This window comes from Rhinopithecus roxellana, chromosome 1, assembly GCF_007565055.1.
Source record: "Rhinopithecus roxellana isolate Shanxi Qingling chromosome 1, ASM756505v1, whole genome shotgun sequence".
Classification (NCBI taxonomy): domain Eukaryota; kingdom Metazoa; phylum Chordata; class Mammalia; order Primates; family Cercopithecidae; genus Rhinopithecus; species Rhinopithecus roxellana.
The window spans coordinates 71,030,629-71,057,879 of NC_044549.1; the positions used below are offsets into that span (position 1 = coordinate 71,030,629).

General features: G+C 38.3%; 2 protein-coding genes across 4 annotated transcripts in view; one reads left to right on the top strand and one right to left on the bottom strand.

Annotated features, from left to right (window-relative positions):
* Positions 1 to 14,850, top strand: part of C1H3orf49 (chromosome 1 C3orf49 homolog) — a 31,398-nt gene extending 16,548 nt beyond the window's left edge. Inside the window, exons 6-7 of the mRNA XM_010352899.2 lie at positions 11,301 to 11,363; positions 14,572 to 14,850. Coding sequence (XP_010351201.1) covers positions 11,301 to 11,330 — 30 coding nt within the window. The 3' untranslated portion in view covers positions 11,331 to 11,363; positions 14,572 to 14,850. The remainder of the gene's footprint in view (positions 1 to 11,300; positions 11,364 to 14,571) is intronic.
* The window catches only part of THOC7 (THO complex 7), a 31,240-nt gene that overhangs the window by 720 nt on the left and 3,269 nt on the right, over positions 1 to 27,251 (bottom strand). For all 3 annotated transcript variants that reach the window (XM_010352902.2, XM_010352901.2, XM_010352900.2), the window contains exons 2-7: positions 5,741 to 5,858; positions 4,434 to 4,561; positions 3,712 to 3,798; positions 1,702 to 1,759; positions 727 to 793; positions 554 to 623 (exon numbers count right to left, since the gene is read on the bottom strand). In XM_010352902.2, the coding sequence (XP_010351204.2) occupies positions 554 to 623; positions 727 to 793; positions 1,702 to 1,759; positions 3,712 to 3,798; positions 4,434 to 4,561; positions 5,741 to 5,858 (528 nt within the window). The remainder of the gene's footprint in view (positions 1 to 553; positions 624 to 726; positions 794 to 1,701; positions 1,760 to 3,711; positions 3,799 to 4,433; positions 4,562 to 5,740; positions 5,859 to 27,251) is intronic.

Below are 27,251 nucleotides of genomic sequence, written 5' to 3' on the forward strand. Positions count from 1 at the left end.
CAAGGTGGGGATTGCAGTGAGCCAAGACTGTGTCACTGCACTCCAGCCTGGGTGACAGGAAGACTGTCTCAAAAAAAAAAAAAAAAAAAAATCTGGGTCTTAGGCTATTCTTTAAAACAATCAGAAGATCAGGTAACACAAAAATTTCTAATTGTCTACAGTGAATATAAAGAGCAAGTCTCCAGTTCTCCAAAGCACCCACCACTCAGTGGGTATGCAAATGTATGTACTGATTCCTTATTATTGCCTGCCTGGGTCCTGAGTTATTACATTATAGTAATCAACTACAGTGAACCAAGAAAGATTCCAAATCTATCATCCTTGAATTTTTCTTAATTTAAACCACTATGTATATCTTTAAATCCTATATTACCACAAATTAAGACTTTTCTACATATATTCAAGAAAGTTGAACTTGAGTACCTTCTAACGTCATCCAGCTATATTGTTCAGAAATAGAAGGTATACTCTCTCTCCAAGATGTATATTTCAAAAGGTACATCCCTGGGTCATTTAAAAATCTTCATAAACATTTGAGACTATTTCTACTTACTTTCCAATGTTTGCTGAAGTTCATGGATGGTACTAAGAAGAACGTGAAACTGTTTCCGTCTCAATTCCAGCTGTGTTAACAAGAAAAAAATTTATACAAATGATGACCTATATATATAGATATATAGACAGACAGATAGATAGATCACAAAGGCTAAATATATGTGCAAATACCTTATCTTCAACACTTTCTTTAATGTGTGAAAGATGCTCTAATTCTTTTCCCAGAGCCTCTAGTTCCCTGGAAATAAAACAGTGTTACATTTTGCTGAATGGGGGAAAAGAGATTACAATTAATACCTAACATTTTAGTTACTAGATAGGATTTTTAAAATTTAAAAAAAAGACTTATAAGGAGTTACAACACTCCATTATGGTGAAACTTCTAAAGCTGGGGATGATTTCTTCTTAACTTCTAAATATGGACTTACTTTCATTAAAATTACATTTTTGGATACCTTTTTAAAGTACAGAAAAACACAGATAATAAAATAACAAGACCCAAGAAATGACACATATTGTGAAGCTTAACTTCAAGGGTTTTTTTTTTTTTTGGTAAAAGAAATAAAACATTGCCAATTAACTCAACATATCCTTTGAATCTTACCTCTAGACCTCTATCCTGGGCTGTTTTATCTCCTCTACCTCCCACTCAGGCAACTACTATATCATTCTAATTCTTTTTTATGCATATACTTGTATCCCTGAATAATATACAGTATTGGTATATAATATTTGAAAGGGGGTTCTAACTTTTATAAATGGTTATTATTCTTTGTTTCAGGAATGTAATAATAATTTAAAATTTATTATGTGTCTTTTCACTGACTATGTTTTGAGAGCTGTGTTTTAAAAGGGCATAACTAGTTTATTCTTTTTAACTGAAATTCAGTATTTTAATATATGAAGACCATATTCTATTTGTCCATTGTGTTATTGATGTATATTACATGCATTTATTTTAGACATATAGGTGGTAAGGTCAGAGGAAAATAAAATCTAACAGAGAAGTATGGGAAAATATAATATTGAAGATCTGACCCCTCCTTTTGAAACATATTTATTTCTGCAAAAATGAAATGCCTAGGGTAGTTTATGAGCATTTATGTATAAAGGTTAGTTCCTTTCAAAGTAAAGCTCTACACTTACTTTAATGTCTCATGCCTGTCTGGATGGTGTTGAATCACTTTTGCCAAAGCATCATATTCTGAAAGACATAAAAATATTTATCAAACTAAGGGTTTTTTGAATGTGAATTATCAAAACAAAAATGTATAGTATCAACAAAAATGTATAATATCACAAACCTCTCCTAATCACTTCCCTAGTACATCAAGAAATGAAATCATTGAAAGATGAGTATTGCCAGTTTTAGTTGACTGAGTTATAATATAATGATACACAACATCAAGTGTTCCAAACAAGGGTTTTAGCTCCCACTTTTTTTCCATTTATATGTCGTGGACAGAATATAAGAGGTCAGCATAAGCATAAGCAAATTTAAGTTATTATTGATTATCAAATAGACTGATTCTGAGAAGGATCTTACTCACTAGTTGTCTAAAAAATAAAATAAAATAAAATAAAATCAGTAAATACATCCTACCATTAATTTGAGTTGTTAGTCAACAGTTCTCACTCATTCCAAAAGTTAAGATTTCAGAAACGTGCAAATAACTTAAAATTCAGGTTCTACTTTCTGCTCCACTGAGACCTCCAAGATAAGTCATGTAACTTCTGTTAACCTTTCTTATGAAGTGATGAGTGGCAGGATTTACTTAAAAACCTCATTAACCAATGAAAACATTCCAAATATTTTTAAATGACTTTTGAACTGATACTAAGTGGGTATATCTTATTGTAAATAGGGCACCAAAACTTCACCATACACATTTTAAACTGAAAAAAACAACTTGTAAAAAGAGGAAATTAAGCTTCATCTTAATTAGTTCATTAAAAAGTGAAAATTCATTGTTTTAAAACCGAGCATATTAATTCAATAAAAGTATGATTCTTTTGAATACAAATTTTTTGAATTACAAAATAATACATGCCCTATGTAAAACAAAACAAAACAAAACAAAAACAGACAAAAGAACCTAAGCCATAAAAACCCACAACTTCAAAATAACCATTAACATTTTCTATTTTCTTCTAGTTTTTCACATCAATGTAACAGTTGTGATTACACATTATATTTTTTATTTTTATTTTTATTCAATCTACATTTTAAGAACAGCATTGCCTCTAACATTAAAAATTGTCTTGAAATAGTATTTAGGAACTACATAAGGACATACTCTAACTTAAAAACAAGAGATTATAACAAAACTCAACTTTAACCTTATTAGATATTGTAGGCAGTCTAGAAATGTTTGCTTACTTTGTACTTAATGAAAACTCACAGTTTAAATTCTTTTCCATTTCATTTTTTGGAAAGTAGCTCTATTAAACAAACAAACTAAAAACCCAAACCATAAATCTAGTATATTGGCCGGGCGCGGTGGCTCAAGCCTGTAATCCCAGCACTTTGGGAGGCCGAGACGGGCGGATCACGAGGTCAGGAGATCGAGACCATCCTGGCTAACACTGTGAAACCCCGTCTCTACTAAAAAATACAAAAAACTAGCCGGGGGAGGTGGCGGGCGCTTGTAGTCCCAGCTACTTGGGAGGCTGAGGCAGGAGAATGGCGTAAACCCGGGAGGCGGAGCTTGCAGTGAGCTGAGATCGCGCCACTGCACTCCAGCCTGGGCGACAGAGCCAGACTCCGTCTCAAAAAAAAAAAAAAAAAAAAGAAAAAAAAATTAAATCTAGTATATTTATGTAAATCGCCTCTGCTGATTAACTATAACATTATTTAGGCAAAAGGGTCCAAGATGGTAAAAATTTAATACTTAAGAAATACTGGGATAAGAAAAAAAAAGAGAAAAACAAAAGAAATACTTGGATAATCAACGTAATCCAGCAAAAACATTCTTTTCAACACAGACCTCCTTCTGTATTTTAAAGAATTATACAGTTTTAAGGAATTAAAATTTGGATTATTTTTTAAATCAAGGTTGATTCAGGCTGCAGATTTTACCTCACAACATTAAAAACTGCATGAAAATAGTAGTCAGTAATAATGTATTTGCACATTAAATCCCTCAAAACCCTTACCTTGGCGATTTTTTCGTATTCGTTTTGCTTGAAGAATTTGCTTTTTGCACTCAGCAATTTTTTCATGTGCTCCAGCTATGCTACATTCTATATGAGAAGGTTTTTAAAAAATAGTGGTAACAAAATCAATAATCCATTTTTAATTTTAAAATGTATTTATAAATTAAATTCTATTGGTAACAAAATAGACATTAGTATTTTAAAAAAACAGCTGTAACCCAAAGTACGATATCATGTTAGAATATGCATTTTTAGGCCGGGCGCGGTGGCTCAAGCCTGTAATCCCAGCACTTTGGGAGGCCGAGACGGGTGGATCACGAGGTCAGGAGATCGAGACCATCCTGGCTAACACGGTGAAACCCCGTCTCTACTAAAAAATACAAAAATCTAGCCGGGCGAGGTGGCGGGCGCCTGTAGTCCCAGCTACTCGGGAGGCTGAGGCAGGAGAATGGCAGGAACCCGGGAGGCGGAGCTTGCAGTGAGCTGAGATCCGGCCACTGCACTCCAGCCTGGGCGACAGAGCGAGACTCCGTCTCAAAAAAAAAAAAAAAAAAAAAAAAAAAGAATATGCATTTTTATAGCTAACATTTACTGTGTTCTTTCCATTAATACAGTAATTGTTATTATTCTTTTACCACCAATCAAAGAAAATTGTTAGCAGATATTATTTCCTTTAGACCATAAAAAATAAAATTACAGATAGAAACATTAAGATTCTTTACCTATTTCCTTGTAAATTTTTTCATAATTTTCCATTTCTCTGAGATTCATATCATATACTAGTAAAGTTTTGCCCATTGAAAATTCACATTGAGACAGCGTGCTCAGCATACGTTGGTACTGGCTATATCTAATGAAAAAGAGAGAAAACCAAAATAAGGATGCTTGTGGATTGACAAAAATGAACTGTTATAATGCTGGCAAATATTTGCTAATTAAATTATACCAAATTCTGAGAGAATCAATTGCTTATTTAAAATAATTTAGAATATCTGTCCCTTAAGTTTTCTTTTCATCAAATGTAGTATTCTTGAATTTAACTACTTTAGTTACAAATGCAAAGATGGGACTGCTGGTCTTATCAATGCATGTTTTATTCAAACAATTATTTGAATTTTGTTTAAAAGACTTTAAAAAATACTTTAAGATGTTTTTTAACTTCACAGTTCTGTTCCCACAATTTTTTCACTCCATAAAATTATTTATATGGAAAGCAAATTCAAATGAGGAAAAGTTTACTATGTTAAAAAATAAATAAATATAGTTAAGCGTGGTAGCTCATGCCTGCAATTCTGACATTTTGGGAAGCCAAGGTGGGCAGATCACTTAAGGCTAGGAGTTCGACACCAGCCTGGCCAACATGGTGAAACCCCATCTCTACTATAAATACAAAAATTAGTCAGGCATGGTGGTACTTGCCTATAATCCCAGCTATTCGGGAGGCTGAGGCACCAGTACTGCTTGAACCTGGGAGGTGGAGGTTGCATTGAGCCAAGATTGTGCCATTATTGCACTCCAGCCTGAGCAATAGAATGAGACTCTGTCTCAAAAAAAAAAAAAAAAAAAAAAATTAGATACACGTGTGTGTGTGTGTGTGTGTGTGTGTGTGTGTATATCAGGTTGGTGCAAAACTAATCGCGGTTTCTGCCATTAACTTTAAAGGCAGAAACCGCGATTAGTTTCGCGCCAACTTAATATATACATACATAGCGGCAGCCTTTTATTAGCAAAGGAGAAAATTCCATTTAGATATTTTATCCTATTAAACACTTATGTCATAAAAGTAACCAAACTAATGAGTCTGAATTTAATCTTCATTTCTCCTTATCAATCTTCCTTCTCCATGTTTTAATAAACATATGGGAGGCCTCTGAAGAGAAGAAAAGGCCAAGAAAATCTACTCTTGATTAAGAGTTGACTCCACTGGACATTTAAGGTGAGTGAAAATTTGATCTATTCACAGGACCTTAACATATGGCCTAAAATCACATTAGGACATTGGTATGGAAACAACAGTGAAATGAAATACCCCTCTTCCTGGGACCCAGAGTTGCACCATTTAATGAAACTCTTCACTAGTAGATTAATTCTCCGATCATCTCCAGCACCATCTCCATCAATGAGGAGACGCTTCCGTATAACTTCATCTGCAGGAAAGAAGGGCAATGTTACCATCTGGCTCTTGGTAACTTTCAAGCACAAATAACCAGTATGACTGTTCATTTGTTTATTCAAAAGAAAATTATTGAAATGTAAATGTATTTAATGCCACTGAACTGTACACTTAAAAATGGCAAGCTAAAATGGTAATTTTGTTATGCATATTTTATGTTACTGCATATAATAAAAATTATTTATATAGTAAAGGAAAAAGAAAGTTATTGCATGACTATCGTGTGTCAGGTACTGTTCTAGGGGCTGGAGTAATAGCAGTGAAAAGATGTCCTTACAGAGTTGGCAGTCTACGGGGTTGTTGAGTGGAAATAATCTTCAGGTACAATGAAGGAAATAAAATAACCTGCCCAGACAGACAGAAGTTCAAATGCTCATGTCTTTGGCTGGTGAGAGGCACTGATAAAAGAAATAGACAGAAAATATTTAAAAGATGTAGTGGCAAACTAGGAAAAAAGAATGAGATGGGTCAGGGAAAAGGTAATGGATTTGTTAGATAAACATATAATTTAAGGCTGGGTGTGGTGGCTAATGCCTGTAATCTCAACAGTTTGGGAGGCTGAGGCTGGAGTATCACTTGAGACCGGGAGTTTGAGACCAGCCTGAGCAACACAGTGAGACTATGACCCTATGAAAAATAAAAATTAGCTCGCTGTGGTGGCATGTGCCTATTAGTCCCAGTAACTTGGGAGGCTGAGGTAGGAGGATCACTTGAGCCTGGGACATCAAGGTTGCAGTAAGCCATGATCTCACCACTGGACTCCAGTGCCTATTTGCAACAAAGCGAGAAGCTGTCTCTGAAAAAAATAAAAAATAAAAATAAAATAAAATTTAAAAAGTATATATATAGTTATCTGTAAGGTTTCTTTCCCCATGAGGATTTTTTTTTTTTTTTAACAATACTGTCTGACTTTCGCCCCAAGGAAAAGAAAAAGAGAGAGAAGAAGAACAACAACAACAAAAAAAACACCAAAAAACAGTGTAGATGACAATGATGGCCAACAAGCGGGGTCCAAATCTGTCTGCCTGGCAGTCCTGAGCTAGTGTTCTTTCCTGGACAAAATGATGCTGGATCATAACAAGAGCAAGGCAAATTAAAACCATAGTAAAACATCATTTTTCATCTATCAGATTGGCAAAAGATCTGATAAAACTGTTGGGCAAGGGTGTTAGAAAACTGCACTTTTATACACTAATAAAATGCAAACTGGTAATTCTTTGTAGGGCCACTGAATGATAACAAATAAAATTAAAAACGCACATACCTTTCTGACCCCATAATTCCAATTCTAGAAATTTGTCCTATAGAAGTGCACTCATGCACAAAGACAGACATAAAGGAATGTTCTTAGTGGTGCTGTTTATAGCAGAAAGATTGCAAACCTATTCATCAGTAAGAAACTGGTTAAATGATTAAACATTCACATAATGTTATAGTATGAGCCAAAAGAATAGTGCAGATATACTGATACCAAAAAACTCTCCTTAGATATGTTAAGTAAAATGAAAACAAAACAGGTATTGAAAAGCATATACAATATGTTGCCATATGTGCAGAAAAAGGAGGCTTTGTGTGTGTGTGCATGTGCATCACACATGCATGTGTGTATTCAGAGACTATCCTTGGAAGGATCCACAAGAAACTTGTAACAGTGGTTATTTCTGGTAAGAGGGACTACAGATAGAGGTGGGAAAAGATACAATTTTCCTGTATGTCTTTGTAGAATTTGGGGGGTTTTCTGTTTTGTTTTTTATAGTATGCATTCATTATTTTTTAAAATAAATTTTAAAGTGTGAATAATTCCTGGAAAGCCTCCATGCTGAATCAACAGCAAAATCTTTAAACAATAGTTCCTGTGTGTAGGCAGAAGTATTTTTGAGCGCAGGTGCAGCGGAGATAAACTTTGGAAGGCAGATGGCTCCAGTTTTAAAATATATTCTGTGATAACATCAGATACACATTTTTAGAATTGGGTTTGGTTCTCAGAGTCATGGCTTTGACAGACTGCTCAAGCTACATATTCATCAAGTGTTTTAATTTTACATTTTAAAAATACAAACTAATGCTTTCAGTTTTTTAACCACCACCATTATCTGAAAAGACTGAGACGAATAAAACATAGTTCTTGAAGAGATTAAAATGCAGAAAATAAATATTAATAGAATTTTCTTACTACAAATGTTTTAACTTTATTAAAAAGAAGCATCTAGTGGGTGAATCTGGTGTCACTGATGGTATTCAACAGTTCCTTTGTTAGTCTTATCTGTGTTCTCAAGTCTCCAAGAAATACCATTTTTTTCTCCACATGCCTGGATCTCCAACTCTAGTGAGGACTGGGGATTTCAAATGTAAATACATTCAAGTAATAGGAAAACAATATCTGAGGCAAACTGGAGAGTGCCCTGATTGAGAGGAAAAAAATATTAACATATGTAACAGAGATTAAAGTTTGATGCTGTGGTTTGAATGTCCCCTCCAAAACTCATGTTGAAATTTAACAGCCATTGAAACGACCTGAATAGACACTTCTCAAAAGAAGACATACAAATGGCCAACAGGTATATGAAAAAATTCTCAACATCACTAATCAGGGAAATGCATATCAAAACCACAGTGAGATACTGGCTCACCCCACTGAGAGAGGTTATTACCAAAAAGACAAACAATAACAAGTGCTGGTGAGGATGTGAAGAAAGCAGAACCCTTATACACTATTGGTGGGAATATAAATTAGTACAGGTATTATGGAAAACAAAATGGAGAGTCCTCAAAAAACTGAAAATATGAGCTGGAGAATTCACAACCTAAGTGTCCACTGATCAATGAGTGAATAAAGAAAATGTGGTATCTATACACCAACAATACTACTCAGCCATAAAAAGGAATGAAATAGTGTCTTTTGCAGCAACCTGGATGGAGCTGGAGGCCATTATTCTAAGCAAAGTAACATAGGAATGGATAATCAAATACTGTATGTTCTCATTTATAAGTGGGAGCTAAGCTATGAGGACACAAAGACATACAGAATGACATAATGGACTCTGGAGATTCAGAAGATGGAGGTTGGGAGAAGGGTGAGGGAAAAAAAAAACTACATTGCGTACATTGAGTATAAGCACACTACTTGTGTAGTACACTACACAGGTGAGAGGTGCACTAAAATATCAGAATTCCCCACTGATCTGTCTCTGTCACCCAGGCTGGGATGCAGTGGCATGATCTCTGCTCACTGCAACCTCCACCTACTGGGTTCAAGCCATCCTCCCACCTGAGCCTCCCAAGCAGCTGTGACTACAGGTGCAGGCCATCATGCCCAGCTAATTTTTGTATTTTTTGTAGAGACAGAGTTTCACCATGCTACCGAGGCTGGTCTCAAACTCCTGAACTCAAGTGATCCACATGCCTCAGCTTCCCAAGTGCTGGAATTATAGGCATGAGCCTCTGTGCCTGCCCCAACCCACCCAAAAAATGTACGTATATATATTTGTTTGGAGACGGAGTCTCACTCCTTCATCAAGGCTAGAGTACAGTGGCGTGATCTCGGCTTACTGCAACCTCTATCTCCTGGGTTCAAGCGATTCTCCTGCCTCAGCCTTCCGAGTAGCTGGGATTACAGGCATGTGCCACCATGCCCAGCTAATTTTGTATTTTCAGTAGAGATGAGGTTTAACCATCTTGGCCAGGCTGGTCTCAAACTCCTGACCTCAAATGATCCGCCTACCTTGGCCTCTCAAAGTGCTGGGATTACAGGCATAAGCCATTGTGCCAGTCCTCAATAATTACTTTAAAATTAAAAATAGAACTACCATATGATCCAGCAATCCCACTACCGTTTATCTGTCCAAAGGAAATGAAATCAGTATGTCAAAGAGGTATCTGCACTCTTTGACATGCAGATGTCAAAGCAGCCTTATTCACAATAGCCAAGGTATAGAATCATCTTGGGTGTTCACCAACAGATGAATGAATAAAAATAATGTGGGCTGGGTGTGGTGGCTCACGCCTGTAATCCCAGCACTTTTGGAGGCCAAGGTGGGTGGATCGCGAGGTCAGGAGTTTGAGACCATCCTGGCTAACACAGTGAAACTCCCTCACTACTAAAAATACTGGCTGGGCGTGGTGGCGGGCGCCTGTAGTCCCAGCTACTCAGGAGGCTGAGGTAGGAGAATGGCGTGAACCTGGGAGGCGAAGCTTGCAGTGAGCCGAGATTGCACCACTGCACTCCAGCCTGGGTGACAGGGTGAGACTCTATCTCAAAAAAAAAAAAAAAATTGTGGATGTGGTGTGTGTGTGTATATATATGTGTGTATGTGTATACACATATACACATACACTTAAACACACACTATATATATATACATACACATACATACATATACAATGAAATACTATTCAACCATAAAAAGGAGGACACCCTGTCATTTCAACAACATGGATGAACTTGGAGAACATTATGCTAGGTGAAATAAGGCAGGCACAGAGAGATAAATAATGCATGATCACACTTATATATGGAAGCTTAAAAAGTTGGTCTCACAGAAGTAGAGAGTATAATGGTGGTTACCAAAGGCTGGGGTGGCTAGGGAGAAGGAGGTTGGGGAAATGTTGGTCAAAAGATACATACTTACAGTTAGGCAGGAGGAATTAATTTCAAGAGATCTAATTGTACAGCAAGGTGACTACAGTTAATGATGATAGAGTGTATTCTTGAAAAATGTAAAAAGAGTGAATGTTATATGCTCTCACCACAAAAATGAGAACTCTGTGAGGTAATGCATTTGTTAATTAGCTAGTTAACCATTCCACAATGTATATATACTTCAACAAATCATGCTGTACACAACAAAAACACACAATGTTATCTGTCAGTTTAAAATAAACACATAAAAAAGAAGGAAGTTTAATTGCCATCATGCCGGTTTTAAGAGGGGGAACCCTGAAGAGGTGACTGAAGAGGTGATTAGGTCATTAGGGCTCTGCCCTAATGAAGAGGCTTATGTGGCTATTGTAGAAATAGGTTAGTAATCTTGGAGTAAGCTCCTGATAAAAGGGTGAGTTCAGCTCCATTTCTTTTCTCCATCTCACGCTCTCCTTTGCCATGTGATACCTTTTGCCATGTTATGACACAGCAAGAAAACCCTTTGAAGAAAACCAGATTTGGCCCTTTGATCTTGAATTTCCCACCCTCTAGAACCATGAGTCAAATAAACTTCTATTGTTTATAAATTACCCATTCCCTGGTATTCTGTCACAGCCTCGGAAAACAGAGTAAGACGGAAAATTGTACTGGCAGTGTGGCTGTTGCTATAACAAATATCTGAAAATGTGGAAGTGGCAAGTGTTGCCCAAGTCTAGAATCATAAATAAAGACTTAAAATAAAGTCTTTAAATTTGTTGTAATTTTGTCTTTTGACAGATGACCACAAAAGGACCTGGAGACAGCTGATGACCTGAGACTCCTTAAGGAACATAGGAAAAGGTGATGCTAACCTTCTTTTTTGGGGGTGGGAGGTACTATCTCCTTCACATAGCCCTGAGGGTTAAGTCCCTCTCAGATCTGAGCTCTGCTGTCTTAAGCATTTAAGCTCACCGATATCTTTGGCTTTGGGGGTATCAAGGTTAGTTTGTGCCGTGAGAGAACATTTGACTTTGGAGTACCTAGGGTTAGTTTGTACTGTGGCAGGGCACATGACTTCTGGGTTCATAGTGGCTGACAAGTCACTGGCAAGGGCTACATTGTTTTGCCTCCCACTCTGGTGATATCTCATGCATGATGCCATAAAAGGCTTGGGTCAAGCCCTGAAGAATGTGGCTGGACAGAAATATGGGTTGCATCCCATTGGTGACCAGCATATGGCCGGAGGGAAATGTGGGTTACACTCTTTGTGGCTAATATAGAGGGCTGCAGTAGTAAAGGTAACCAACAGCAGTCACAGCAAGTGGTTATTACCATGGGGTGAAGGGGGGCATGAACTCTGGCTTTTGGAATTCATAGGTATGTGTGTTTTTTCTTACATGTTTAGATGAGGAAGGCCTCAGGCATCTGACTGGATCAGACAAAAAAGAAACTGAAACGTCATTGGCTCAGTTGGTCAAGGCAATCTCAAAGCCAAAGCCATTTTGGCTTTGGAAGACCCAATATCCAACATAAAATGGTTTCTTTAATTTCTAAAGATCTGAGTACCCTGCCTTCTGGCCAATCTGCCTCTTTTGTGTATAAAGTTTCTGGTTCTGGAAGCTACAAATATTTACAAATGGCAAAATCTTACAAAAGATAATTCAGAATTATGATGCCATTACATGGAATGTTCCAGATGAAAAAGACTATTCATCTAAGAAGTGCACTCAAACCCCAAGCCTCCCAAATTACTCAGAGAGAACAGAATTCTTATTGGTATTCAGAAGCCTCAAAGAGACAACAGTGCTCTAAAATCACCCTTTAAAAAGATTCACTGTAAAGAGCTAATGAAAAGCTGAAAATGGAAGATATTCCCTTACCAAGGATGGTAAAACTGATGTAACTCCTACTGCTTCCCACTCTCTTACTTTGCCTGAATATTTACAATCTACTCCTAAGTATTCAGTCTGCTTTGTCTGAATTGCCATTCTTCCCTGAAAAAAGCAGTTAAACAGTTTCCTTATAAGAGAATCATTTGAAAAATCAGGAGACAATCCCCAAGTGACTTGTACTCCCTGGACAAAAATGGACTTCAGGGCCACAGTTCAAGATTTTCCTAAACTTACAGAAGAATTTCACAAGTTTTCTGAAGAATTCAGGGTCTTACTAGTAACTCATTATTTTAAAATTTTTATTTTTTTAGACGGAGTTTCGCTCTTGTTGCCCAGGCTGGAGTGCAATGGCGCGATCTCTGCTCACTGCAACCTCCACCTCCTGGGTTCAAGCTATTCTCCTGCCTCAGTCTCCTGAGCAGCTGGGATTACAGGCACCCGCCACCACGCCCGGCTAATTTTTTTATAGTTTTAGTAGAGACATGGTTTCATCATGTTGGCCAGGCTGGTCTCAAACTCCTGACCTCAGGTGATCTACCCACCTTGGCCTCCTAAAGTGCTGGGATTATAGGCACGAGCCACCATGCCTGGCCTTACTGGTAATTTATAACCCCAGTATACTTGATTTGTACCAACTAGTACATGTGTTGGTGTAATCTAGGGAGCCCCACATGGATGAAAAAGGCAGAATGGTAGTCTCCTGAGAATTCTATCAAGTACCCAACAAGCTCCATCTGATCTACTTATGGGTCAGGCAAAACCCAAAAGACTGCAAATTACCTTTTGAAAAGCCATTCCCCAAGTATTTCAGCTCCATGGCAACCGATAACCTAGAATGACATTTGGGCCTGTCCTAGGGTGCTTCCCCAAATAAGCAATCCCTAAAACAGCAGTTTCCAAAAATTCACTGCCATTTGTGCAAACAACCAGGACATTGGAAAAAGGACTGCTGAAAAAATTTTCCAGGAAAGCCCCTAAAATCAGGCTTCCCACCCACCCTGTGATTTAAAAAGTTCCTATAAATCTGATATGTATTGGTATAAATGCTATCAGTCATAATTTTGGTTGAAAAATAACCAAATTTCCTTGTCAATTTCATCATTATTATAATGAACTCTCATCAGGTTTTAACCATGGCCATTTTAAGTCATGTTGTCCACAGTGAATTGTTTTGGTTCTAATGCCTTTTATGAAAGCTTTTGCAAGCAATTATAATCCTAAAGTGCTGTGTCTCCAAAAAGCTATATCAGACGAATGAAAAGAAGGCCGGGTGCAGTGGCTCATGCCTGTAATCCCAGCACTTTGGGAGGCAGAGGCGAGCCGATCACTTGAGGTCAGGAGTCGAGACCAGCCTGGCCAACAAGGCGAAACCGTGTTTCTACCAAAAATACAAAAATTAGCTGGGTATAGGGTTGCGTGCCTGTAATCCCAGCTACTCAGGAGGCTGAGGCAGGAGAACTGCTTGAACCCAGGAGGTAGAGGTTGCAGTGAGCCAAGATCGTGCAATTGCACTCTAGCCTGGGCAACAGAGTGAGACTCTGTCTCAAAAAAAAAAAAAAAAAGAAACTCTGACATGACTTTTAGTTTATACCATTGGACAAAATTTCCAAAATTTTAACGAAGAAACTGTAAACTAAAAATAAAATTCTAAGCCCTTCACTCAACTGAATGGACCCCCATTCAATAGGCCAAGGGCTTTCCAAAGTAAACCTGAAAAACTAGTTTAGGCCATGATGGGAATGGGGGTGGGGTCAGAATGCCTCATTATACCCTCCTTCTAGAATTCAGGCACAACTGACCAGCATGAGCATTAAAACAGATATCTTAAGACTGACCAAAACAGACTCTTCGTACCAATAAGATACATCACATGACAGCAGACATTGAAAGAAATTGAAGTATTTTACTCCGAAATATATTTCTTTGATGCATTTAAAAATGGCCCTGCAAAGTTGTCTTTTGTCGGGGAAATCTACATTCTGTGGAGAATCCCCTTCCCTTTCCAGGTCTTTTCCTGATCCAGAGATTGACTAAGAGTCTGGCACCTTTTTAAGTCTGATAAGAAATATTTACCATCTATTCTCTGTGAAGCCTGCTAGCTGGAGGCTTCACGTCTAAGAACCTTGGCCTCCACAACCCCTTATGTTAACGCAGAAATTCCTTTCTATTGATTCCAGGTCTTTAGATAATAACTTAACCAATTACCAATCAGAAAATCAACTCCACCTATGAGCTGGAAGTCCTCCCCACCCCCCACCTTCCAGTTGTCCTGCCTTTCTGTACTGAACCAATATACATCTTATGTGTATTCATTGATGTCTGCCTGTAACTTCTGTCCCCCTAAAATATATAAAATCAGCTGTAACTCAACCACCTTCGGCACATCTCAGGACCTCCTCATGCTGTGTCCTGGGCATGTCTTTAACCTTGGCAAAATAAACTCCTAAATCTATTAAGACTTGTCTCAGACACTTTTTGGTCTACAAATCTGATGGGTTTGTAAAACTGCTAACCAAGATCAAACAGAGAATGAATTAATTACATGAGACTGATTGAACTGATAAAAAAAAACTATGGGTTTTCATGGTTTCTTTATTTGAAACATTGCTGGTTCTTTTAATATTTTGTTTTACAGATTTAAGGAAACTTCTTTTTTTTGAAAGCTATGTATAGCTTAGAGCAATTTGGTAAAGCATACTTTCATGAATAAAAATAGAAACATTTGCTTTTCCTTTCTACCTGTTGATACCTCCAGAATTTGGAAACTTATTTGTTAGTACTGCTATTTTTATGGCAATTTGGTTGTCTGCGTAAGTTCAATAAAGAATCTGTTCTCTTTAACAGGATAAAATTGGAAACACTGGTTATATTATCAAGGCTCTGACAGGAATACCGTATTTGAAAATGTGCTTAGAACGCTTAACTTCTGCTGGGCATGGTGGCTCACGCCTGTAATCCCAGCACTTGGGGAGGCCGAGGTGGGTGGATCATCTGAAGTCAGGAGTTCGAGACAATTCTGGCCAACATGGTGAAACCCTGTCTCTATTAAAAATACAAAAAATTGGCCGGGTGTGGTGGCATGAGCCTGTAATCCCAACTACTCGGGAGACTGAGGCAGGACAATTGCTTGAACTCAGGAGGCGGAGGTTGAAGTGGGCCAAGACTGCGTCACTGCCCTCTAGCCTGGGTGACAGAGTGAGACTCGATCTCAAAAAAAAAAAAAAAAAAAAAAAAAAAAAAAAAAAAAAAAAAAAAAAAGACTGCCTAGCTTCAAAGGTTCTCAGCGTTATAGTGAATAGTAAAGGTTGTCACTTCCTGGCAGGCCCATGAACCTCAAGTTACTAGATATAGCAGGCAAAGTCTGATATGTGCCGTCATTTGGCTTCCTAACATTGAGAGGTTTCTAAAAGTCTAATCTGAGATTCCTTGTCAAAGTTCGCAGCAAAGCAAATTTAAAAGATGGCTATGTAGTTATTCTTGCTGCACTTTCATAATCAGACAAATTGGTCTGCAATTATCTTTTGTAGAAATGAGGGTGAATGTAGAGAAAAAAATTACGTTAAAAAAAGTTATAGTGGCCTTGTTATTAGATTGTAGCCTGGCTCATTGTTTTTGCTTTCTTTTTTCTTTTTCTCCTTTTTTTTACTAGTAGACTAGACTGGATTCTGAAGTCTTCTAGTTTTCTCTAATATCTGGCTAAGACTCTCAAATAACAAAAACGGCTGTTTCTCAAGCCCTATAAGCTAAAGCTGGACAACTCGATGTAAATTTCAGGGGAGATATCTCATACCTGATACATATGCCACATAAAGAATTCACCAGAATGCCTGATGTCACATCAGAGACAATCAAACTCCAAATCAGGACGAGAAGTTGTTGACTTCATGTTGTGGACAACTTTTCCCAAGACCATTGGAATAAGACTCCCCATCATAAGACTCTTACTCCTCTTAATTATTCCTTATTTATGCTTACTTCTTTACCTTGACAGGATAATGCTACACAATTTCACAATCAGTACTTCCTAGAGGTAACTTGGGACTGCCGGCTTTTATTCATTTATTTATTTATTTATTTATTTATTTAGAGATGGAGTCTCACTCCCATTGCCCAAGCTAGAGTGCAGTGGTGTGATCTTGGCTCACCGCAACCTCTGCCTCCCAGGTTCAAGCAACTCCCCTACCTCAGCCTCCCAAGTAGCTGGGATTATAGGCACGTACCACGACACCCAGCTGATTTTGTTTTTATTTTTAAGAGAGACAGGGTTTCACCATGTTGGCCAGGCTGGTCTCAAACTCCTGACCTCAAATGATCCACCCACCTTGGCCTCCTAAAGTGCTGGGATTACAGGCATGAGCCACAACGCCTGGCCTCTGCTTTAAGATAGTCATGGGATACTAGATTACCAACTAAACAAGGAGCAATCTGTGCAATTTGTTTTTATTTTATTTTTGAGGTGAGTCTCGCCCTGTCGCCTAGCCTGGAGTATAGTGGCACAATCTTGGCTTACGGCAACCTCCGTCTCCTGGGTTCAAGCAATTCCCTTGCCTCAGCCTCCCTAGTAGCTGGGATTACAGGCGCCTGCCATCACGCTCAGCTAAATTTTGTATTTTAGTAGAAATGGGGTTTCACTATGTTGGTTAGGGTGGTCTCAAACTCCTGACCTCAGCAATTCACCTCCCTCACACTCCCAAAGTGTTGGGATTACAGGCGTGAGCCCACTGCACCTGACCTCTGCTTTAATTTAAGATAGTTATGGGAAGCTATATTACCAACTAATTAAACAGGGATCAATCTGTACAACTGATATTTCTTGTTGCACATAAGTACATTGGGTATTGTAGAGCAAATTACTTTGTTAAAACATGTAGACTCCTCATCTAGCTATTTGATTTTAGTTGGTTTGGCTCATGGGGATCCTAGCTAAGGAGAAAGCTCCAAACTCTTCATATTTACCACCTGCTAATCACAACAGTAGTCTCCCTGGTGTACTGTATCTTCTCAAAAAGCTTTAAATGTTTCCAGAGAGCCATCTGTCAAACATCAAATGGTATGTCTCTAACTGGAACAACAAAAACTCAAACAAACTTATAATAATGGGGAGGACACAATAAGCTATAAACACATGCTGAGACTACAAACTCAAAATGATGGAAACTGAGTAGTACTGATGACCTAAGTTTTGATTACACTCTCACCTACATAACAACCTAACCAAAAGGGCAAACTGTCAAATAAAAATTACAGGAGGCCGCTGTTTTGACTAAGTTCTTGTACTATGTCCCAATGGACCAGACTAAAACTCAAAATGGAGTTACCCATGCTAAAGTTTCATGCCTCCAAACCTAGACTAAGTTGTTACCCAACCTTCTAAGAGATCAGAAGAGAAGGATAACAGCTAAATTCCCAAAGAGGCCAGTTTAAATCTTCAGTGGGCATCATAATGAAGTTCCTTCTACTTCAGTCCTTGCTTCTCTACAAAAAAGGTAGGCTGAAATAACCTCATGTCAACTAATCAGTTATTTTTCTATTGTTGGCCTCTCTGTCCCCACCTTACAAGAAGAGTTGCTTTGAAATGACTAATATGCTGTCTTTTCTGTGCTTCTACTTTATTTAGCCCTTCTCTGTATACAAAGCTAGCCTCTACTGCTCAGCTCATTGGAACACTTATTCCATTTTATGGAATGATGTGTGGACCAATTCTAGACTCAAGAATAAAGCCAATTGAGATCTTTAAACTGAAAAATAAACTTCAAGGCTGTCCCTCCCACCACACACCCAGGCCCAGAACTCTAGGAGGGCAGAATGGTTTTGGAGGACTGACCTAGGGTGCCCTCCATAGGTTTGCTGCCCAGAGCTACCTTGGGTCTCTGTTCCCTGCATTCCAGCACAGTGCTCATCAGCCACCCCAGCCGTGGTTCAAGAAGGCCCAAGTGCAACCTGACCCACTACTTGGGAAGATACAGCCATAAAACTTGGCAGCATCTACATGATGCTAACTCTGCAGGCATGCAGAATGCAAGTTGTTCTCTGACCTTCCAAGAGATCCACCTAGATTTCAAAGGATGTTGTGGACAGCCTACAAGCCCAGACAGAGACCCGTCAAACGGGCACAAGGAGTCCCTACTAGTGCAGTGCTGAGCAGTATAGATACCCTGGAAGGATATACAAAAAACTAATATAAGGGGCTACACCAAGAGAGAAGGCAGTATAAGTGGGGTGGATGGGGAATAGACTGGAAGATTGGAGATTATCTTTTTATATTATTTGAATTTTGAGCCATATGAGTACTCAAGACCTGTTAGCTGTTGTTAAAAAAGAAAGCTGAAATCCTTTCCTTCTTCTCACCCCAGGCAGGAAGAAAGCTGTGCTCTAGCAGAGGCTGGGTGGGGAATGAAAGGCTGAATCTGGGGCATGAGTGTGTTAGAACACTAGGGAGCCTGGATGAGTGAAGACAAATAGCAGAACCCAAAGATATATAGGCAGTTGGGGGTCAGATTTTGGGAGTCTGCACCAGTAAATACTATACTTGTACACCTTGCTGGTAGGAAAATGGGAGTTGCTAAAGATTCATGGGCCAGAATTTTTAGGAAGGTGTACAAAATGGATTGTAACTGGGAAAAGCCCAGAGGTAGGGAGGCTAGTTAGGAGGCTACCAAAGCATATACAGTTAGGAGCTAACATGGCCTGAACTAAAAAGGAGAGATTAGAATCACAGGTCCTGGCTGGGCACGGTAGCTCATGCCTGTAATCCCAGCACTTTGAGAGGCCAAGGTGGGCAGATCACTTGAGGTCAGGAGTTCGAGACCAGCGTGGACAACATGTTGAAGCCCTGTCTCTCCTAAAAATACAAACATTAGCTGGGCGTGGTGGCGTGCGCCTGTAATCCCAGCTACTCGGGAGGCTGAGACAGGAGAATTGCTTGAACCCCAGAGGCAGAGTTTGCAGTGAGCCTACATCTCATCACTGCACTCTAGCCCAGGTGGCAGAATGAGACTCCATCTCAAAACAGAAAAAAAAAAAAAAAAAAAAAAAAAAAAAAAAAAGAATCACAGGTCCTAGAAGGCAGGTTAGGGCTGAGCAGACGACTTGGTTAGGAAAGAACAGGGGCCAATGCCAACACTGGGGTGGCACAAGTAGTAGTGTAGCACCCCTAGTTCTGGCAGCACAGGGAATCCCCTGTCCAGGCATTCACAGGCCCTCCTCCCACTCAGCCCTATCCCTCTTTAGTCTAAGTACATCTCACAGTCAACTACCTGGGCCAGAAAAACAACAACAACAACAACAAAAAACTGGAGCCAATGTTTTGGTTAGTCCACCCAGTGTTTACTGTGTGTGCATGTGTGTATATTCACATAAGACCAACATTCGACTTCATCTGTAAAATAGGAATAAAACTATCTACTTTGTAGAAATATTGGGAAACTTAAGGGAAATAAAAGTATACAAAGGAGCACAATGTCTGTCTATAGTAGGAAAACAAAAAATATGTTATCCTCATCTTTATATTAAATTTAATCCACAACTTGTATCATCCTATAAAAGTCAGAGTAAATGTTGAAGATTTATCTATAGATATATCTATGTAGATACATATTTGGCATTTATGCATATGAAGTTTTGCCCAGTTAGGATTCCTTACAAATTTGCTTCTGTCTCAGACTTACTGGGAAGGTCATGGTGTTTCTAGCTTAAATTATGCACAGACAGTTGCTGCCTAGAAAACTCTGTGGACAAGAATTACTGAAATAACATGTACAAAGTGCAAAGCACAGCTCCAACAGAAACAAAATAAAACAAAAAGGTAAGCTCCCAGTTTGAGAATAGCCACTGTTCTTTTTAAATTTAAAGATGGACTGCTGCTGATAGTTACTAACACAAATGGCATGAGAATTATTATTTTTAATGACATTTTATCAATTAGCTCCATACTGAACACACTTAAAACATGTTTTGTTTACTATACACATTGATTTCACAAATTATCATGCCTGAAACCCTCTGTAAGCAATCTGAATGCTTACATTAGTAATTCTGCTGGGCTTTGGTCTATCCTGTAAAAACAGCAAAGATGGCTTAGCAGATTTTATTTTTGTTATTTTATTGATGTTATCAACATCACTCCTTAGTTGTCATATTTACTTTCTTTACTATGAGGATCAACATCATCTGGAAGGAGTTTCTAAACCAAAATACTTGACACCTGCTGTGAGGATGGTGGTTTTCCACCTGGCTTTAGGGTTGTAGGACGATGGCTGGATAATACCATCCATCTAGCTCCTGGAAAGACTGTGGAGTGTGAATCTGAGTCAAGAAAAGGAGGCAGCAATTAACTTCTCATATTAATTAGTAAGTAATATGACCACACATTGTCTAGTGTATACTGTCCATGAGGCAGGGGCATGAGATTCATATTTGCTCATCAAAATGCCTCATATCCAATATGCCTAAATGTTAACCACTGAAGACATAAAAAACAGGATTGGTTTAACAGTAGACTATTATCACAATTCTAGAACTTATGACTTCCTACTGGATTTGGTTATACATTGTACCATAATTGCACATACAAAATATCTGTCTTTCAAAATCAGTTTACAATCAGTAATGACACATTTATGCTGAAATGTAAATATTCACTTGCAAAATGGGATACATATATGCCAACACATACCCAGAAGAAATATAAAATTACTCAAGACACCAAATAAGCCTCAAAAAGTCCTTTCAAGAAGTTAGATCTTAAAACTCTATTTTTCATAAGCATAAAGGCAGGAAGAAATGACTCCTTTACAGTTACTAGAGCAATTCTAGATTTCCAGGCCTCTGGTCAGATGACACAGCCATTTTAGCTATGCTCTCATTTTATCATAAAAGGGAGTTTCTCATAAATCCAGACTAATATTCCTTTCAAAATTCATAATTGTTCTTTCCCTATATTTGCCATTAAAACCTTGATTACAAAACAATTTCAGAGACAGGTCAAGGCTTGACAACCAGTGGCAATAGCATCACGGTTATGTAACTCCCTGCTAAGGCTAAATTACAGGTCAAATGTGGCTCCCTTTGAGGGAGGGCTGCAATCTCACCTGCCTTTGTGAACTAGTAATCCTGTGATCTACCAGTGAGGATTAGCATTTCCTTTCTAAATGCAGTTTGGCAAAAAGTTCTGTAGGTGCCAAACTGAAAGCCACAGGAAGGGATAACAATTTCAGACAGGATTATAGTGGGGGAAAACAACTAGCTACTAAGGCACTACAGCAAGATATACCAAAATCAAAGACACATATACCTTTTGACTTATCTTTTAGAAATTATTCCCACAAGTACACGAATATATATATGCAAATATCTCCATTGTAACACTGTTTGGAACAGTAAAAAACTGAAAACAAACTAAATGCTAATAGAGGATCTGTCTAAAAAATTAATAGACTATACACACTGATATAAAAGAATAAGGTAGATTTATATTCAAAAGAGCTCCATGATAAGCTAAAAATTAAAACAACTAAACTCATGGAGGTAGACAGTACAGATGGTTATGAGAGGCTGGGAAGAGCCGTGGGGTGTTTGGTGGCAGGGGAGGAGCAGGGATGCTTAATGGGTACAAAAATATAGTTAGAGTGAATAGGATCTAGCATTTGATAGCACAATAGGATGGTTACCGTCAACAATAATGTATTGTACATTTTATACCCACTAAAAGAGCATAACTAGAATGTCTATAACAAATGATAAATGCTTGAAGATAATGGATATCCTATCTACCCTGCTGGGATTATTTTGCATTGTATGTATGTATCAAAACATCTCATGTACCCCATAAATATATGCACCTACTACATCATTTTAAAAAACTTTTACGGGTACACACAAGTTGAATACAGACCAGTGTGTAAATGACTGTATAAAATTTTCAAGGATATATACCTACTGGTATACTAGCCAACAGATACATAACACTTAAATATGCTAAGGACTGTTTTAGATGCTTTTCATATATAAACACACTTAATCTACACAACAGCATTATATATATATATACACATATATATACATATATACATATACATATATATACATATACATATATATATACGCATATATATACACATATATATACACATATATATACACACACACATATATATATACACACACACATATACATATATTTTGAGACAGAGTCTGTCGCCCAGGCTGGAGTGCAGTGACGCCATCTCAGTTCACTGCAAGCTCCACCTCCTGGGTTCACGCCATTCTACTGCCTCAGCCTCCTGAGTAGCTGGGACTACAGGCGCCCACCACCTTGTCCGGCTAATTTTTTTTGTATTTTTAGTAGAGACGGGGTTTCACCGTGTTAGCCAGGATGGTCTCAATCTCCTGACCTTGTGATCCGCCTGTCTCGGCCTACCAAAGTGCTGGGATTACAGGTGTGAGCCACCGTGCCTGGCTGCATTATAGATATTCTTATCCCTATTTTACCAATAAAAAAACACCTGGCCAAAAATTAAATATCACGGGAAGTAAGGAATACAAATGGAACTCAAACTCAGGAGTCAGGCTCTAGAGAAGGCACTTCTACCTTTTAGAGGCATTAAAAATCTTTCTGGGAGAGGAATTATTATGGAAGGTAAAGACGGGAAGGTCTTCATTTTTCATATTGTGCATTTCTTCTTGAATTTACTGACATGTAGTACTTTTTTCTGAAGTAGTAACAGTAGTTAACCGAGTGGTAAACTTATTCTCAAGTACTTCATTTTCTCTGTATTAAAAATTCTACTCTGTTACTGAATAAAGCTATGACGTGTTAACAACAAAAAAGAAAACTGGCTTGACTTGACCTATTTTAAATGAACAAGAAGAGAGACTAAGGCCATGTAAAAACAATGTTCATGGAGATTCCTGTAAGATTTATCGTTAGACCACCACAGCTCATGTAATTACGATAAATCACATATATTAGCCCATTGTGTTATATTCCTTATGGCAAAATAACACCTGGTCCCTCCTTTCAAAAAGCTCAAAATCATTAAAACAATTTTTAAGGTCAACAATATTAAGAAGACACATAAAAGCTGGGTGGAAGGAACAATAAGATGGTCTGATTCCTCCATGTAGATATTAACCTCTCCTAAGATACTTCTGACCAGTCTACATAAATTGCTGATGCCAAGGGAAATTACTTACACCAAAATTACATTTAAAAATTTAAAAGGAAAAGAAATGCAAAACATCATGTTGAGGTCCTTTGTCTTTTCTCTCTGTTTGTTTAAATGTTTAGAGTATAGTGCTAATAAAATCAAGGTGAAATGTCAATCTTGCTTTGAAAAACCAATTATCTTGGCTAAAGAAACATCATTTCATAGTTGAACTGCAGCAGTCATCCCTGTGTTGGGGCCACAGAAGATGCAACAAAGTGGGCAAATCCAATGGCACTAATGAAAAAAAAAACCCAAAACAAATGAACCCTATGCCCACAAATGTCTAATTAACATTGGATCAGCAGCTGAAAATAGGAATAACAGAAGCAGCAAACACTTGCATAGCATTTATACAATCCTAGTTGGTGACCACACATCCTATTTGTTTCTTTTCACTGTGAAAAGTGTTCTGGTTTACACAATAAATTAAATGGTCACTCAACTTCAAAGTGCTTTACATATATTACCATGTTTCATCCTTGAAACAACTCTACAAAGTGTGTACTATTATCTTCCTTTCACAGATGAGTTCTGTCACCTCTGCATTCACAGAAAAATATATACAATTACATTATCAGAAAGTCATAGTGCAGCTCCATTATGCTGTCATATTGTTCGTAGGCATATTAAAAACCATTATTTCAAACTGCAACAAGTATATATTCATGCATTACACTTTTATAAGTTTAAAAAAAAAAAAGCTACCATCAAAACCAGCAAGCTCTATTAAATGGAAGGTAGAGCCACAATCCACCCCAAACCCTTTCTCCATCTCTCATCTGCTGCTCTGGCATATCAATATATCTACTTAATGTTCTCTGTACGGCAAGAAGTGCTTCTGAAATGATTTCTATCAGGGTACTAACAATATTTAGCATCCTTTAAATTAACACATACAAAATACAAACAGTTAACATAGTTTAACAGTGACAACATCAGTTTAAATTAACAGTGACAACATCCAAAGTGTTTTTCAGTTAGTCAAAATGCTAGAGTTGGCAACAAGGGGAGAAAATGGATTTGTCACAAACTAGCAGTGTGACTGTAAGTCACTAACTTCCAAAGACCTCTACTTTTTCACTTATAACATGACAGTAGTGGTGAAAATATCCAGTCTAGTAGCTATAGCTACTCTAAAGCAGGACAGTTCCTCAAACCAAGAGCAGGAAATAAAGGGCTGCTTCTTCAAGAGCTCCCAATCCAATTGGATATGCAGACCCAGAGGAATGATTATATGAAGGCACAGTGATACAGGCACCTCAAATTTGTAACAGACACTGGCTCTCATGTAAGCTCCATGAACAGTTACTGGTACTCCTCCAAGAGCTTTCCAGGAGGATGAATGGGATATCAAGAGCATCCACTTCAATCTTCCACGCTAACCTCGCTCTAACCGAAGCCCATATTTCTCTCATCTGGAATACTTTGCATTGGGCTCCCTGTTTTCATTCTTGCCCTTCTAGAATCCATTTTTTATGCAACTCAGAATGATCTAAAAGATGAATTGGATCACTAATTCTCCTGCTTACAATCCTCCAATCATTTCTAAATGCCCACACAGGACAATTCAGTCTCCTTTCCAAATCCTGCAAGGCTCCTCCTGAGCTCCCTTTTACCTCCTTTTGCATCATACTCCTCTTGGCCCACCTGGATGCAGTCCTGTCCCTAGATCCAGCCCACTGGATTTCCTTATTTCCTCCAAAGGGTGCAGAACTTGTTTTCACCTCAGGCCTTTGCACTAGTTGTTGTCTCTATCTGGAATACTTTCCTGGGCTCTTCATGTGGTTGAACCTGTCAGGTCTCACTGCCCTCCCCCATTACTCTCTGTCCTCATTCCATCAAGTTCATTCTCAGAACTTAATTACATTCCTTTTCAGAAATTATCTTATTTACTTATTTGATTGCACACTATGGCTTCTTTCCCCAAAGCAGGGGCCAGGGCCTGCCTGTCTAGTTTACTGCAAAGTAGCCAGGACTTTGCATTGTGCCTACAAGGTATGCAATAAATACTTGCTGACTGATGACACATATCACTCATTTCAGCTTGATTTTTTCAAAAGCTGAGCTGATAAAAACCATGTTTATAGAGGATTGTCTGAAGAAGTTGTAGTTTGTCTTTCCTCTATGGTCTAGATATTCAATAAAAAAAAACCTTGCTTTGAATCAAGCCAGATTAGCAGAGCTACCCACTATCCACCTAAACCACATTGTCCATTGGTTTTATTTATTTTTAGATAGGATCTAGTGCTGTTGACAGACTGCAGTGCAGTGGTGCAATCACGGCTGGTTGCAATCTCAAACTCCTGGGCTCAGGTGACCCTCCCGCCTCAGCCTCCTGAGTAGCTGGGACTACCTACAGGTGTGTGCCACTCCACCTGGCTAATTTTTAAAAATTTTTAGTAGAGACGAGTAGCTGAGACACAGGTGCACACCACCACATACGCCTGGCTAATTCGAAAAATTTTTTAGTAGAGATGAGGCCTCGCTGTGTTGCTTAGGCTGGTTGCAAACTCCTGGGCTCAAGTGATCCTCCTGCCTTAGCCTCCCAAAGTGCTAAGATTGATTACAGGTGTGAGCTACCACGCCCAGCCTCTACTGGCTTTAGAATGTCTTTCTAAATTGTGATTTAGCCTTCTTTTACCTAGCAAGGGATGTGCTACAAAACAGCTCTATGATCTTCAGTGCTGAAAAGAGGTTAAGGATATGACACTGGCTTTCATTTATAAGGACCTCAATGATAAACTTTTCCTCTAGTTCAAATCAGAAAAAAAAAGTGCTTTTCCTGGGCATCTAAGATTGCCTTCTTTCATGAACACTAGATCACAGAGGAGACAAGGTACTGCTTCTCGGCATGGTCTATTAGAGAAACAGGTCACTTACAGCTTGGTTAATTAATGTACTAGACTTTATCCTTCTGCATTTTGAGGATCACCCCACTTCTGACTTCCCTTTATTTTTCCTAATCTCAGTGTTCTTTTTGTCTTGTTTTCATTATAATCCGTTTAATTTTTACATTTTCTCATTATGGTGAACTGCCTAAATCTTTTCTAGCATAAGGCATATAAATAAAGTATTAAGGGTGACAGCAGCAATATGCATAAAATAATATGGCCAATAGGCAGAGGGTCAACTACTTCTAGGAAAGAAAAGAGGGGATTTTTGAGTTGGGTCTTGAGGAACAAGTGGAGTGTCACCTGATAGAAAAGGCAGGAAAAGGCAACCTGTGCAGATTAAGAGAGAAGGCACAGTCCACATCACAGGAAAGTGGAAGACAGATTAGTAAAACTACTCTGACATTTAATAATATTTACTGAACATTAATTATTATGTGTTGGACTCAATGCAAAGCCCTTTACAACTTTTTGTGTTTAATCCTCCAAACAATCCGCTGACATAGATTTTATTATTATCTCCATTCAGAGACCAAAGCTGAGACAGTCTGTTAAGTGGCAGGGTAGAGATTCCTGTGGACGCTAAGGATGTGGCGGGGCACTCTATTGCAGTCAGTACTTCAGAACTCATCTTCTGTCCCTATCTCCCATCTGAGAAAGCCTACTGCTCATCTGGACATCTCTATCTCAATAAATAGAAAAGTAGTGCTAACAGGCACACAGTGAAGTAAAAAACCTGGGATCATCCTAAACCCCTTC